General features: G+C 43.5%; 1 protein-coding gene and 1 long non-coding RNA gene across 5 annotated transcripts in view; one reads left to right on the forward strand and one right to left on the reverse strand.

Annotated features, from left to right (window-relative positions):
• The window catches only part of LOC309359790 (ephrin type-B receptor 5), a 157,491-nt gene that overhangs the window by 93,954 nt on the left and 47,354 nt on the right, over positions 1-16,183 (reverse strand). For all 3 annotated transcript variants that reach the window (XM_081893911.1, XM_081893909.1, XM_081893910.1), the window contains one exon: positions 7,229-7,433. In XM_081893911.1, the coding sequence (XP_081750037.1) occupies positions 7,229-7,307 (79 nt within the window). In that variant the 5' untranslated portion in view covers positions 7,308-7,433. The remainder of the gene's footprint in view (positions 1-7,228; positions 7,434-16,183) is intronic.
• LOC309360386 overlaps positions 1-16,183 on the forward strand; it is an 87,502-nt gene that overhangs the window by 9,711 nt on the left and 61,608 nt on the right. The window lies entirely within an intron of this gene.

Here is a 16,183-nt window from a genome sequence, read left to right on the forward strand (position 1 = left end):
ACTAGAGAGTTATTGTGCACATGGCTTAGAAGTCAGGAGAACAACCAGAACAGTCTGCAGAGAAGGAGAAGGGAGTTGTTATGTCTGGCATGCAGACATCTTGCTGGTTACCATGAGAAGACTAGATGGGCCTCTGCGCCTCTGAGGCAGGCTCTTTTATTCTCCCTAGGCTCAACTACCACCATCTCATTAAGTCCTAGGAGCTCACAGGCACTTGGGCAGTTAGATTTTTTTATTTTCTTTTTACATTTTCTTTCAAGTTTTACTCTTAAATACTTCTGTGTGCCTAGGGAGTCCTTCAAGTAGGGAAAACCACTATTTTATTTATAGCAGGCCCGTTTTGCTTTCTGATTGACAGGCACTTGGCCACACAAGGGATGAAAACATGGGCTTCACATTGCTAACAGGATAGCATCCTGTTATCATTGCTGTGCTGAGCACCGCCACACTGATCTGCTGGATCTGCTTTAAATCAAACCACATTTTTACCCCTGTCACTCAAGTACGGCAAGGAATTGGGGAAATGCCTCCCCGTTCAGCCAAGCCCAGCAACTTTGGAAGGGCGAGGTCATCATTATGTCTAAGGACTTGCTCCTGCTGTGTATTTCAGTACAATGTCTTCACAGTTTATATGGGGCGACTCCTCCACCACCAACGTTCAAAGGCATTTCAAGATGAAGAGGGAGGTCAGATTGCACCACTTCAATTTACAGAAGAAAACTGTGCCGCCTTATCAGCTCGGCCAGCCAACGCACAACAGGAAAGCGTGACGTTATCTCAGCATTTTATTCACACCATGTTTGGAGGCCGTTTGGCTACAGTTATTTAAAGCACGAATGCTGTAGCACTTTTTCAGAATAATATTGGATGCAGCATAAGCTTGTGTAGGTTAGAACTTTCTTTGGATGCAAAAAGTGGGAAGTTGGCAGCAAGCAGGATGAGACAATCGATGGGAGGCATGTGCTCAGCAATCCTCCTTTTCAAGAGTTGACAGTAACCTGCATTAGAAGTTGCACAGAAAAGCAAGGGGTAAATCATGATAAAATACACATCAGCTGTCCTTATTTTCCATCCCCGTTGAAGCTCTGATCCTATTTAGCCTTTTGAGGAAATGTTGGGGGTGCTTTTTCAAAGCATATGAGTGTGCAAAACTTGACAGGTGCTTTCTTTCAGTTTCAGTCACCTCAAAAAGTCAAAAATTTCAAGAAGCCGGGGGATGGGGGGTTGGTTCCCGAACCTGTATGGATGACACCCAGCTCTTTCCCCCTGTTCCATCTGAATCAGGAAAGGCAGCTGAGGTGCTAGACAGGTGTTTGGAGGCAGTGATGGGCAGGATGTGGGAGAAGAAAATGCAACTGAATCCTGAGAAGACAGAGGTGTTACGTTTTCCAAGTTCTTGCATTTGTAAGCTGGAAGACGGCTTGTTCTGGATGGGTTTGCACGCCTTGAAGAACCAGGTTCATAGCTTGGGGGTGCTCCGGGATCCAACATTTTCACTCGCGGCCTTGCAGGCTACGATTCCCAGCTATAGCTCTCCGCCAGCTGCAGCCTCTTTTAGACAGAGATGACTTAACCAGGGACCTCCAGGCTCTAGTAACTTCCAAAACTATTACAATTCGTTCTACATGGGGTGCACAACTCACGACCCACCAAACAACCAAACTCTGCTTTGGGACGCAACGTGAGGGGCATCAAAGAAAATGGATCAATTAAAACAGGACACAAACTGACACAAAGCAAGGAGGTTTCAGGCAAGAGCATCTGCTCATCACTGACTCATGGAAAGCTTGCAAACTAGATAAGCCTTCCCACCACTGCAAGAACTGCCTTAAAAGAATGCAAAAAGTAATTTGGTGGATTGACTCTTCCTGACGCCTAGATCCTTGCAACGTTCTCCTTTCTGATTGACTTTTCTGAAGCTCCAACAAACATGATTCCTTCTTTTCACCTAGGGCTGTCCTGTGCACTTCAAGAACCAAGCAGTGAGATGTGAACTCAAAATTACGACAATTCCCTGCTCTTAGGAGGGAAACTGATGTTCAGTGGCAAACAGAAGACTGGGAATTAGGGGCGGCTGTCTTTCTCCTGCAAAACAGTGGGGGGGGGAGCTACTTGCAGGGGAAAGTGATATGGGGAAGTGGGGTTTGACCCATTCTATCACAACTTCTCTCCTCCTGCCCTGCCCTCTGTATCTTCCTTCAAAAGTGTGCCATCGCCACTGGAGTAGTGGTGCAAGTCTGAAAGCCTTGGTCGGTTTTACCGCTTATGTGAATTTCCTGAATTGGAGGTGGGGTGGGGGGAGTTTTCCCCAGTTTCCTCGCTGCCCTATGCAAATCTCCAAGCTTCTGTAACATGTTGTGCATCCAAATATACCAATTCCCTCCCTGCCTCAGAGCAGTGTGTGCACAAAAGGTTGTGCCTCTATCTACTGATAATTTGTTTCCATGACTGAATTTAAAATTGGATATAATTGGGCATAAGGAGGGTCAAGAATTCTAGTCTGCCATAGTTGCTGAATTACAATATGTGCATCAGAAATTCAATAAGGCGGAGTAGTGCATCCACTCCTGAAAAAAAACAATCCTGGATCCAGCAGTGTATGGCATCTCCCGGTCACAAATATCCCCTTACTGGGCACCCTCTTGAAAGGGTGGTGACAGATCAGCTTCAGGGACCTTTGGAGGAAGCAGATTTACTAAGCCCATTCCAATCTGGTTTCAGGCCCAGTTTCAAGACAGAATCAGGCTTGGTTGCCCTGATGGATGACTATTATCAGGAGAAAGAGTATCTCAGTGACTTTTGATGCCACCAGCCATAATATCCCCTTGGATGGCTCTGTGGATTGGGAGTGGGAGCCAAGTTCTGCTCCCAACTCCAGGACTGGTTTCAGAGAGTAGCATTGGGTGGGACTGTATGTCAGCCCCCTGGATTTTGCACTGTGGAGTTCCACACAACACCGCTTTGTCCCCAGTGCTGTTCAACATGAATACATAGCCTTGGGTGTGGTTACTGGGGGATTTGGAGCACAATGTCATCAGCACACATTGCATCTTAACCAGGTGTGGCTTTGCAAGTCCTGGACCAGTGCCTAGAAGCAGTGGAGTGGTGGATGAAGACTACTAAACTGAACCTGATGCCTTGGTAAAATGGAAGTACTGTGGGTGGGTGGCTCCTAGTTCAAAGAATAAGGCAGGAGGGTGTCTGCTCTAAATGGCATTGCACTCCTCCCAAAGAATCAGTTTCACTGGAGGTACTTCATGATCCATCTTTGTCAAGGAAGACTCAGGCAGCTACAGTGTCCAGAAATGCATTTTATCAGCTATGGTTGTTCCTGGGTGGAGATAGTCTGGCCACAGTGGCCTGTGCATCCAGAACGGCAGCTAGTGCAGAATCCAGTGGCTACACTGCCAAGCGGAGCAATCTACCGCAAGCATGTCACACCTGCAGTGGCTGCCCATAAGTTACTGGGCCAGGCACAAGGTGATGTTCAAGGTGATATAAGGCCCTATCAACTGCGAACCAGGGTACTTGAGGGAGCATCTTCTCCCTTATACTGACCTGCCTCTTCACTGGGATCTATAGATCAGCCACTCCTGATTGTACTATTGTCTGCATGCATCTGTTGGCAATCAGGGAGAGACATTTTCTGTTGTGGCACCCAGTCCCTCTCCTCCAAAAGACAAGCCCCAACTTTAACTGTGCTTCATCCTCTTTTTTTTTTTTTGCCAAGCATTAGCTGATCTTTAATATTCAACTTTCAACTGCTCTGTTTTATGTATTTTTTAAATGTGGTTTACTGTATTTATGCTTTTGAGTTAATGTTGTTTTAATATATTCTGTAAACCATCCTGGAATTTGATAATGAAGGGCAGTAATAACAGTAACAGAAATCAGCCCTGAGTGCTCACTGGAAGGACAGATTGTGAAGCTGAGGCTCCAGTACTTTGGCCACCTCATGAGAAGAGAAGACTCCCTGGAGAAGACCCTGATGTTGGGAAAGATGGAGGGCACAAGGAGAAGGGGGCGACAGAGGACGAGATGGTTGGATAGTGTTTTCGAGGTTACCAGCATGAGTTTGACCAAACTGCGGGAGGCAGTGGAGGACAGAGGTGCCTGGCGTTCTCTGGTCCATGGGGTCACGAAGAGTCGGACACGACTAAACGACTAAACAACAACAACAAATAACAGTAACAATAACAATAATAATAATAATAGACAGCCTTCCACCAGTCTTTGGGCCTTTGCTGGGGTACCAATTCCAAACCGAGATGAAACTGGGAGTTTCTGTGTGAAGTAGAGCAAAAGAAATGCAATCACACTATGCCTTGCAACAGATGACATGGTGGACAAGCTAGGAAAGGCTTAGCATGTAACTATTGCTGATTTGGCTAAAGGGCACCAGAGTAGAACACCGACAGCAGAGGGACACAGCTGAAATCTTTTTGTAAAAACCACATGGAATATTGCACTGTCATCATACATGCAGGTTAACATTTTGGGAAGAATCCTGGTGGTTACTGTTTTAAAAAGTTATCTCAGTGATAGCTAGTGAAATGAAATGTTTTATAAATTAATGGACAGGAATGTGGAAATAGAGCTAGAGAACATATGGGGTATGAACTAGGGTACGACAAATACAGTCGTACCTTGGTTCTCGAACACCTTGCGATTCAAACGTTTTGGCTCCCGAACGCCGCAAACCCGAAAGTGAGTGTCCCGGTTTGCCAGTTTTATTTGGGACCCGGATGTCCGACATGGCTTCTGCTTGAGTGCAGGAACGTTTTTGGAAGTCGAACGGACTTCCAGAACAGATTCAGTTTGAAAACGAAGGTATGACTATACCCTATTAGATAGCAAGGTAGAGGAAGTAAGGTTGGTTTTTTTCAGCTTCAACTCTAGGGCCCTTCTTTCTCATGTCCTGCTCCCCAGGGAGGCTTGCCTGACATCTTCGTTACATATCTTTAGGCACCAGGCAAAAACATTCCTCTTCTCCCAGGCCTCTGGTCAATTAAACAATCTAAGGCCTTTTTTAATATATATATGGGGGTATTGTTTTTGTTTGCTATTATAGTATGTATTATTGTGCTTTTATATTGTAAACCACCTTGTGATCTTTGAATGAAGGCTGGTATAAATAATAATAATAATAATAATAATAATAATAATAATAATAATAATAATAATAATTACTATTATTGCTCCTGCTCAAGAAGTGGTAAAATCATTTCCCACTGTTGGCTCTCAATCCCCCTGCTGCACTTTGCTTAGGATAGCAAAAGGCCATCTGCGGCATCCTCTACGGGCCAGCTCACACACCCTGCTTCTTAGCCAGCAGGAAAAATGCCAAAATGCAAATGGCATTACAAGATGCATGCGGTGCCATCGGCTGTGAAAATGTAAGCCCGGTGCTGCCAGTTGCCAGCTGGGTTCCTGCGATTTATGCATAAGCATCAGAGATCCGGACCTTTCCCAGTTGCTGCTTCCATATTTATGGAGGAAAAACCCAACTACTAAAAATGCACGTGCGCCATTCACAAGAGACAGCGCCACACTTTTTTTTTTTAAGCTGATGACAAACAGCTGCATCTGCCTTCCCGGAACTTCTACCCGTTTCCTTCAAGCAAAGTATTGCTTCTCTCCAGACGGTACTTCCCTTCCTGCAGGTGCTCTTACTTTTCTTATCTCCCTTTGTTCTCGTCTTCGCTCATCACAGATTCCCTTCTTCCTTCGGTTCTCCAGCAATTTTACTCCTGCTTCCTGACCTGTCTCTTCCAAAGGCTTTCATGTGTGAGGGAAAGATGAGCATTCATCGTGAAATGGTTCAGGTCAATGAGCACATGTGGCCACAGGGATTTTCCTTGGCCCGGCAACAGGGCTGCTCATGAGTCATGACACTTTTGCCCTTCCATCTCCCACTCTCTGTTTCCCAGGTTTTTCTTTCTTCTCTCATCCCACATATTTGCCGCCTCTGACCACTTTCTACCATTTCCCAACCTTTTCATTAAACACAACCAAGCACCCCATAAGGGAAATCTACTTTGTTAGGGTTTTAGTCTTGTTTAAAGCGTATTGGCCGTTTTCCTGTTTCTAACCGTTTTAAAATTATTTTAATTTCCTTGAGATGGCTGTTTAGAAAGGAATAAATACAGTGGTACCTCGGGTTAAGTACTTAATTCGTTCTGGAGGTCTGTTCTTAACCTGAAACTGTTCTTAACCTGAAGCACCACTTTAGCTAATGGGGCCTCCTGCTGCTGCCGCGCCACCGGGGCCTGATTTCTGTTCTTATCCTGAAGCAAAGTTCTTAACCTGAAGCACTATTTCTGGATTAGCGGAGTGTGTAACCTGAAACGTATGTAACCTGAAGCATATGTAACCCAAGGTACCACTGTAAATCAACAACGAAAAACATTCATTTCTTTCTATCTTCTTGGCAAGAATGACAGGCCATAAACTGCATCTCGAACAGTGTCATGTAATGTATCCCAAAACCTCACTCAAAACCATTCTGTTTTCTAAACCAGCACCACTCCAATGCAAGGGATCAAACCCCATTCCTAAACCCACAAGCACAAGGAATCACACCCCATTCCTCTCAGTTGGTAGAGCATGAGACTCTTAATCTCAGGGCCGTGGGTTCGAGCCGCACGTGGGGTGAAAGATTCCTGCTTTGCAGGGAGTTGGACTAGATGAAGAAGAAGAAGAAGAGTTTGGATTTGATATCCTGCTTTATCACTACCCTAAGGAGTCTCAAAGCAGCTAGCAATCTCCTTTTCCCTTCCTCCCTCACAACAAACACTCTGTGAGGTGAGTGAGGCTGAGAGACTTCAGAGAAGTGTGACTAGCCCAAGGTCACCCAGCAGCTGCATGTGGAGGAGTGGGGATGCGAACCCGGTTCACCAGATTACGAGTCCACTGTTCTTAACCACTATACCATGATCCTTGTGGCCCCTTCCTACTCTATGATTCTATGAAGCCCTAAACCATCAGCATCTCAAAGGCATCTCAAATATTCCTCCCCTTCTCCCTTATTGATTTTTATGATAGGAACTCCAAACCCAGGATCCACAAACTCTTTAATTTAAAACCCTCTGTTCTCATTCCCTACTGAAGCTGATCAGCAAGTGCCCATGAGCAAGCAATTAAGTTATAGAAAAGACAGTCACCTCTTAACTTGACGCAATAAGGCCAATAGCGTTTTCTCTCTAGAAAGCACCAATATTGCACTTACCTTCTAGAGAAGATGCTACACTGAGGAGGCATGCCATCCACAGCCAAACCATCCTCGTGGATCTTCTCTTCCCTCTCATGATGGCGTTAGGATCCGCGTAGCTTCTTCAGAGCTTCCCGCATCTTCCATAAGTCACAACTGCCTCTCAGCACATGTTCCAAATGGACCAGGGGGCCTGCAGATCTACATGCATAGGCAGCTCCACCTGAAAGGAGAGAGATGGCAAAAAAAAAGTCTTGGCTGAAAGAAACCACTGCACCAAAAATAGGAATGGGAGCTAAATGGCTGCAAGAGGGGATTAGACAAATTTGTGGGAGACAGACTAATCAATGGCTATTAGCCACTGTAACTAAATGGAACCTCCATGTTCAGCAGCAGAATATCAATGAATAACAGCTGCTAAGGGACCAACAGGGCAGGATGGTGCAGTTCTGCCCTGCTTTAAGCTTCCAAAAAGCATCTGGTGGGACACAGCTAGAAAGAGAATGCTACAACTCTTGCCTTTGTCCAGCAAGGCTTTTCATCTTAAAACAGCCAATTCTTGTTCCAATTATTTCAGCACTGTTTGCTGTTCTTAACAATAGCCAAAGTGAGGCAAGAATCCATATTGAGCAACCTGGATTTCCTTGTGTCATCTTATGCATGGCTTATGGAGGAGCTTCCACAATCTGCAGTGCTGTTGACTCGCTTTGTGCAAACTTTGCAAACCTGACCTTCCAACCTAACTAACCTACTCAAATTGGTTAATGGCTGACTTGAGTTAACAGAAAATCCACTAAATATGAGCCACTCAAGTGTATCCCAGGATGGGATAGAAATCCCACCAACCCACCACACCAGATCATCAATGAAGTCCTGTATCCCAACCTCACTGGCGTCAAGTGTTATGGAAGCACACCTCAATAAGGAAATAGCAGGTGATAGGATCAGGGTGAGGGGAGCTGCTAAACCAAACTGAAGGGTCTTGAGGCGTGTGCGCACACGTGCGCGCGCACACACACACACACACACACACAGGTTAACCTGTCTCTGCACTAGGTGGGGCGTCCTGAATTTCAAATTCCAAAAATGAGGGGTGCTGAAAAAAATCGTAACATGACTTGGGAAATCAAAACATATTTTGGTTAAATTAATATAATTTAGTTTTGCTTGGTAAGTAAAATGTTAAAATTGCATAGAAATAATTTAATTTTTTTTGGCAAGTACTTATTAAGTATTGCCCGACATTTTCAGATAGTAATTTTTTTAAAAAATCAGCTTTCTGAAAGCAGTTTATGTTCTTGGTATCATAGAATTGTAGGGTTGGAAGCCCAACCCCTTGCAGTGCAGGTCTATTTTGCCTGATATGGGCCATGAAACCACAACCCTGAGATTAAGAGTCTCATGCTCTATTGACTGACCTATCCCAGCTTCTTCCTCAAACATAGACTTACCAAGCTAAATGTTGTCCAGTCACAAAAATAATAGCAGATTTGAATTTCTCACACCTGAAAACTTATTTTTAAGACCCTTCACTGGAGAAATTTAACTTTCATCCCCTAAAATGACATGCCCTACTGCACTAGACCTTAATCTATCAACCAGGAACTGAATTTCCCCCAGTTGATGGTTCAGAGGTACTGACAAATGGATGTCTAGTTTTCCTCTTATTTGCGACTTCCCAGAAAACATTATCCATCTGATGGGACCCCAGTCTCTTCCCACATAGGGAAATTCACACATCATCCCAAATTGGGGACTTGCACACCTTCCTACACAGGAGAGTACAAAAGATAAATTTCAGTAACAGGTGATTTTCTATTCGAAAGGCTTTTGGAGGCTACGTTGTGAAAATGAATTTTGTTTTAATACAATTTAATTGTGCAATTAGGAAGCCGTTTCAAGACACCTCCAGGCTCAGGCTCACTCAGAATGGACCCATGTGTCAGAAGGTTGTGTTTGACATTGCATACACCCATGTGAGGAACCGACAGCAAATCCTAGCTCCCTGGAATGTGCACATTTGCAAGATGATGATAATAATAATAATAATAATAATAATAATAATAATAATAATAATAATTTTATTTATATCCCACCTTCCCCAGCCAAAGCCGGGCTCAGGGCGGCTAACAACAATAAAATAATACAACATTTTAAAATCATTTCATTAAAAAATTAATTCAAATCAAATTGATGGCAACCATTGGGCTAGATTTCTGTGAAGATTGCCAAAGGAGGGAGTCAGGCTGTGCCTTGGCCAAAGGCCTGGTGGAACAGCTCTGTCTTGCAGGCCCTGCGGAAAGATGTCAAGTCCCGCAGGGCCCTAGTCTCTTGTGACAGAGCATTCCACCAGATTGGAGCCACAGTCGAAAAAGCCCTGGCTCTGGTTGAGGCCAGCCTAACCTCCCTGTGGCCTGGGACCTCCAAGATGTTTTTGTTTGAGGACTGTAAGTTACTCTGTGGGACATAACAGGAGAGGCGGTCCCGTAGGTACGAGGGTCCTAGAAAGTAAGAGGCCCTTGTGTTTGTTTTATTGCACACATGTATTGTGGTTTTCTGAATATCCATCAAACACATTAAAGCCATACCAAAATGCAATATGCAAAGGGCCCAGCACTATCTGCCACATCAGTGACTTATAAAAGCAAAACAAAACAAAACTACAGAAAAATGAGGAAAGTCAAGCTGGAAAGAACTGGGCCCCAATCCACAACTAAAAAGTATATTTGCTTTTTGCCTGTTTTCATTGTCATGTCTTTCCACAAAGTATCGCAGGTTGTCTGTTCCCTACCCCTTTAAAGAACAAAACCCCTCATATTTCCTGGGGTGAAAGACAATTAAACTAATTTTACGCAGCAGTATACATATGCACTTGAATTCCAGGGCTGCTAAAAGCATGTTTTTGTGAGACGACATGAAAAATGAACATATAAATAAAGTATAGTTAGGCGGATTTCAAATGTATTTCCTTGCAGATGTGCAGGCTGTGGATGTTTTAGGAAAATCTGGGGAAAGGGGATTTGCCGGAGTAAATTGAGCAAGGGAGGGAATTTAAAGAACCATTAGACTGTCAGGCAGTCTCTCCAGGGGAAGTGGATAGGAGATCCATTGCTTGAACCATTTATAGACTGTCTAAGCAAAGCCGCAGAGAATACTATGGGGAAAGCTGTAAATAATAAAATACCTGTCTTCCTAAACAACCTTTAATACCGAGATGTCAAAGCATCTTGCAGCATTCAGAAAAAATAAACAACAAAAGAGCCCTGCTGGATCGGAGCAAAATGTCCATTTGGACCCACAACAGCCAGTGTGATGCTTCTGGGGAGCCCAGGAACACAACAGCATCATATGTTCTTTGGAAACTGGCATGCCGAGGCATATTGCCTTGTATACACAGAGTCATTGGTACTGTAACTGTGCCTTTTCCAAAGGTTAGGGGACCACGTTTGCAGAGGCAAATGTGTTGTTGTTGTTGTTTTTACATTAGGAAGTCGTCAAGAGCTGGATATGAGAATGGGGAGGAAAGAGAGGGGTGTGTGATTGAAATCACAGGACTAACTAGAGCCAAGAGGCCACTCTCCACCACAAGGCTGGGCCATCCACAATAGAGATGCCTTTCCGAATTATTTTAAGGAAGTGAAATGGTAGAACCACACATTATACAAAATACAGGGGCTGCTGCTAAAAATGGGAGCTGTGCGTCAAGGTCTTCCTCTTCTCCATTCCAAATGTGTAGTACAAGTTAATATCATGACAAGAGCATAAAAGAAAGTCTTCTCCTGCCTACACTTGAGATCACCAACTGGTGGACGAACGTGACCCTAGAGGGGCTTGTCCACACTGGAGTTTACTGTGTGTTTGCAGCTGTTTTGCATTCCAATTTAATTTGTGTAGTTCACAAGACATTACCTTCAAGCAACACCAGTCTCGGTGCTTTCCCTCTGTAAATTCAGGATTACTCGATATGGGAATATGTTGGGAGAAATTAGACTCCAACCCACTCCACTTGGGGTCCCAGGCCATTTGTTTTTGGGTGGGTTAATCAATCATCACTTTTTGCTACTCTTGCTTTCCATGCCCACTACAGTGGTACCTCAGGTTACATACGCTTCAGGTTACAGACTCCGCTAACGCAGAAATATTACCTCGGGTTATGAACTTTGCTTCAGGATGAGAAGAGAAATCACGCAGCAGTGGTGTGGTGGCAGCAGGAAGCCCAATTAGCTAAAGTGGTGCTTCAGGTTAACAACAGTTTCAGGTTAAGAACGGACCTCTGGAACGAATTAAGTACGTAACTAGAGGTACTACTGTACATCCTCAAGGCTTTTGTTTCTCCAGTGCACTCCTGAACAGAGGAGCATAGCCTTAGTTATATTTTAATTTCAATTCCCTCAGATTTGCACAAAACCAGAAAACTGCATGCAAAAGTATGTGTTGAGAAGCTGCAACTGCCGGATTGTGTGCTTTTGCACACTTCCTGGATAGGGGTTTTGTTTGTTTTTAAGTAGGTATGTGTGCTGGCATGTATTGGAAAGACCAAAGTTGCTCCCCACATACAAATCAATTTATGTATGGGTGTTCAAAATTGCACCTGGGGAATAGTGCATTCACAGCTACATAATGCTTAAATGTGGACAAGCTGCAGACAAACTGCCATTTTCAGTCAGCCCTGTTGTCCTCTGTAGCGTGTGTCATATTTTAATAGCCTTCTACAGTAATATACCAAAACCTAATAAGTTTGTTAAAGAAACCAAACCCTGGAATCAAATGACCAAGTATGCCATTAATTTATTGCCCCATCCTTTGGAAGAATTTACTATGGATGAGGTGAGGTTTGGAGGAGATTTGGAACAGGGAGACATTACCATATACCTCACTCTGTGGATCTTCCCCCCCCCCCCGCCATCCCAAGATCCCCTCACTCCATCCCTTAAATCACCTACAGGGAAATTCTAGCCTGAGCCAACCTGAACTGTTCCTCCCGCCATTGCATCTATGCTTTTGTCAGGCTGGATTAGACTAGAAAATTACTTTCCCTCCCCCGTTTCTTAAATAAATTATGACTAATCCGAAAAGCTGGTTTTGATTTAGACAGCAGAGGGGGGAAATGAAAGAAAGTTTCTGCTGATTTCAGACTCTCACTTAGCCACAACCAAAGCCTGAGAAGGAAGGAGAATGGATGATATTATAGAGGCAGGCACCACAAGCAACAGCCACAGTATGGGTCTTTCCTCCCAGTTTGAAGGGGGCACTCTGGCACACGGTGGCCCTCTTTCAGTTCCAGGGGAAGACCCACAGAACACTCGAGCAGCTATAGGTACAGACTGAACGGAGCCCAGGCTTCAACTGCAATCGCACAATGACTTTCATTCCCCAGGAAAAGGCTCTTGCAGAGGAAAAAGCAGCTAACAGCGACCGCTCCACATTCCTCTGCATTCTTCGCAGTGCTCTGTGCACAAAGAGAGTTTCTTCAAGGCAACCTTCAGGTAAATAAATCATTTTCAGAGGAGTAGCAGTGCGAGTCCCTTGCAGCAAGAACAACAAAGAGCCTTGTGGTACCTTAAAGACTTAGCAAATTTATGGTGGCATAAGTTCATCGGATGAAGCAAACTGCAGTCCGTGAAAGCTTATGATGTTAGCCAAAAGGCTCTTTGTTTCTTCTGAAAATAAATCTGGATGTGCCAAGATTCAAGCACACGGTAACTACTGAACCTGGGGAGTACCGGAAAGGGATTCAGTCCATGTACCACCAACGAATTATGGCAAAAGAGAGGAACTACAGCCTCTGTAAAGCAACAGAACTGGTCCTCTATAAAAGCTTTTAGATCAGGTTTGTTTTCTGGTCTGGGCAAAAAAGGGCCTCTGCTTTTGACGTTGAGAACAGCGCCTGCCTCACTTCTGCCTTGCCCAAACTTTTAGAGACATGGAGAGAGCCACAGAGGGACTACACCCTTTTCTTAAAACAGCACGCTAGAAAGGCATTTGATGGGAGCAGAGTCTGCTGATGCGCCAAATAACCTCGTTCCCCATCTGTACATTTCCATGTCCCCTTGAAATAAATTTCTAAAATATGTTGGATGGAAATCTGCACATTTCTCATTTAAGTTCAACATCTCATATTCCCCATCCAAGAGATTACTGCTCCTCATTTCTGAGCCTATGGATTAGAAGATACGGACCTCTGAGCTAGCACAAGATTAAATCCATACCATAAATATCTGGTGCAGAATATATTTTAATGTAGACCCAGGCCTGCATAGCCGCAAAACCACCAATGTAAGAGCAGCTTGTCAGGGGATGAATAAACATCCCATGTTTGCTTGGGAGAGAGAGCCTGGAGAAATGTACTAATAATAAATGAGAAGAAGAAGAAGAAGAAGAAGAAGAAGAAGAAGAAGAAGAAGAAGAAGAAGACGACGACAGCCAAACCATCAAGCATCTACAGACCATCGGGCAACATCAGGTTTGCTGCAGAATCTCAAAAGCCCTGCTTCGGAGCTGCTATGGACCCTTGTCTTTTTCTTCATTTTCAGCAGCAGATAACCATGTCCGTTTGTTTGTTTGTTTGTATACATTTTATATTTTACACACACACACACACACACACAGAGAGAGAGAGAGAGAGAGAGAGAGAGAGAGAGAGAGAGAGAGAGTACAGTATACCTGTCTACAACCAGAACATATTCCCTGCGGTTCCCAGTGTTGATGGGTGCATTTATATTCCCAGTGTGGGATTTATTTGCACATGGTGACACCACCTAAAATGTTTTCTGTATGAACGATCTGACTTGGCGCACCCTAGCCACCCACCCTCCATCAACTACAGCTCGTTGTCCCTGGGGAAAACTGTGTGTGCGAAGCTGTAAAATATCACAAAGTCAATTAGTGACAGACGAACCCCTCTAAGCCCCACCCGAGGCAAAATACAACAACAATGGAAATTGCTTTGTCTGCATTATCACCACCACTAACTTGGACCTGTGGGCAGCGAGTTGGAAACATCCGAACGGAAAACAACATGCAAACATTTTCCCTACGGGAACCCCAAAGCCACATAATTTGTACCTTGCATTTGGGATGGATCATATAACCATGTTGTACAGGGAGGATCCGAGTAGAGGAAGAGAGAGGAGGTTCCAGCGGAACAATCGCTAAGCAGACAAAAAATTCCATGGGCAACTTGGAAATCCTGGTCTTATTTTCACTGGCGTTTGCCCAATTGTCCACAAAGACAAAAAAAAAGGTGCAGCTGAATAGCGTCACCCAACACCTGCCATCTACGAGCCAGGAGATGCAAGTGCCATAAAGTGCTCATCATATTTAGAAGTTAGATTGGCTTCAACCAGAGCCAGGGCCTTTTCAACTCTGGCTCCGGCCTGGTGGAACGCTCTGCCTCATGAGACCAGGGCCCTGCAGGATCTGATTTCTTTCCACAGGGCCTGTAAGACAGAGTTGTTCCGCCTGGCTTTTGGCTTGGAGCCAATTTGATTCCCTCCCTCTCTTTTTTCCCCTTTCTTTTCCTTCTCCTCCTGCGATGAGGCTACGTTTTAATATTTTAATGTTCCATTATTTTAATGTTGTATTTTATTTTTGTTTTTAAGTTGTAATCATTCATCTTGTTTTTATTATTGCTTGTAAGCCGCTCTGAGCCCGGCCTTGGCTGGGGAGGGCGGGGTATAAATTAAAAAATATTATTATTATTATCATATAATAATACTTCTTTAAATAGTACAAAAATGGTTTCCATTCTTCCACAAAAAGATGAAGGTTTCATGGTCATATTGGCAGGGGGTGAACTAAATGACCCTTGGGGTTCCTTCTAACTCTTCAATTCTATGATATGGGGAGGTTATGATGATGTATATTTTGCTCTGGAAGGCTTAGTTTGGTCAGAATCAAGTATATACTTCCAGAGTTAACGCTAAACACATTATTTCTGGTAAATGAGCCACCGTAGCCACTAGAGGGCCGTGAAAATTTGTATCCCGGGCTTTTAAGACTTATCTACCCATGTACTATCTGAAATCAAAATGGCGCATTCATTGCCAGATGCAATTTTTTCCCCAGCTCTCCCACCCCACTATTACAATCTAAAGTAGTCACAACACAGGTGGAAAGTAAAAGGAGGAAGAGCGAGGAGAAGGACCTGAAAATACAATAAGAAGGGCTGAGAGACAAACTTTCAAATAATAATAAAAAGTACTGTATTTTTACTATTATTTTATTATTATTTCAAATAATAATAAAAAAGGAGAAGCCATCCAAGGTGCTTTTTGTTGGGGTTTTAAAATAGAAAACGATTGCAGCATCATGTGTTTCAGGAAGTGCTACAGTATGGAAAATTGACAAATACAGAAAATATTGGGTGGAAGAGAGAGAATTAACATGATTTGAAGTAGCAGAAGAATGTAGAAGGATTTCTCTACTCTGGAAAATTTTTAGATTTATAGATTTTATATGAAGTTTATTGTTTCTTCTGCACCTCAAAACAACTGTGTTTGATTTTTAAAGCATCAGACATGGTCTAAAAAGCTTTCATGACAGAAGAATACTGTTCATATTTTAAATAGGCCTGGGATATCAGTCACCTGACAAGTTTAGACAGCCTTTTATTTGACTGAGTGAAATAATGTCAAATATCCCATGAACTCAAGAACAACCTTGTGTATGTTGGCATTTGCCCTACCAACAATGCATTTTCTGCTATCCACACAGGACAACCAAGTTATTAAAAAAGGACACAAATCTGATCTTTAAAATGATACTATTAAGAAACTAGTGGTAATAAATTTTACCACTGCTGCAGACCTGAAAAGTCTCCATTAGAGTAGGTCCAAATAAAATATCTCAGTGGGTGGGCTCCTGCATAAAAAGTTATGAATTTGAAAGAAAAATACTCTCTGCCCTGATATTTGTGATGTTTATATAATCTTCTAGTTGATGATACTTCGAGGATCTGATTAAGTGAACTAA

Source organism: Podarcis melisellensis (assembly GCF_964234715.1).
Source record: "Podarcis melisellensis genome assembly, chromosome: 17".
NCBI classification, from domain to species: domain Eukaryota; kingdom Metazoa; phylum Chordata; class Lepidosauria; order Squamata; family Lacertidae; genus Podarcis; species Podarcis melisellensis.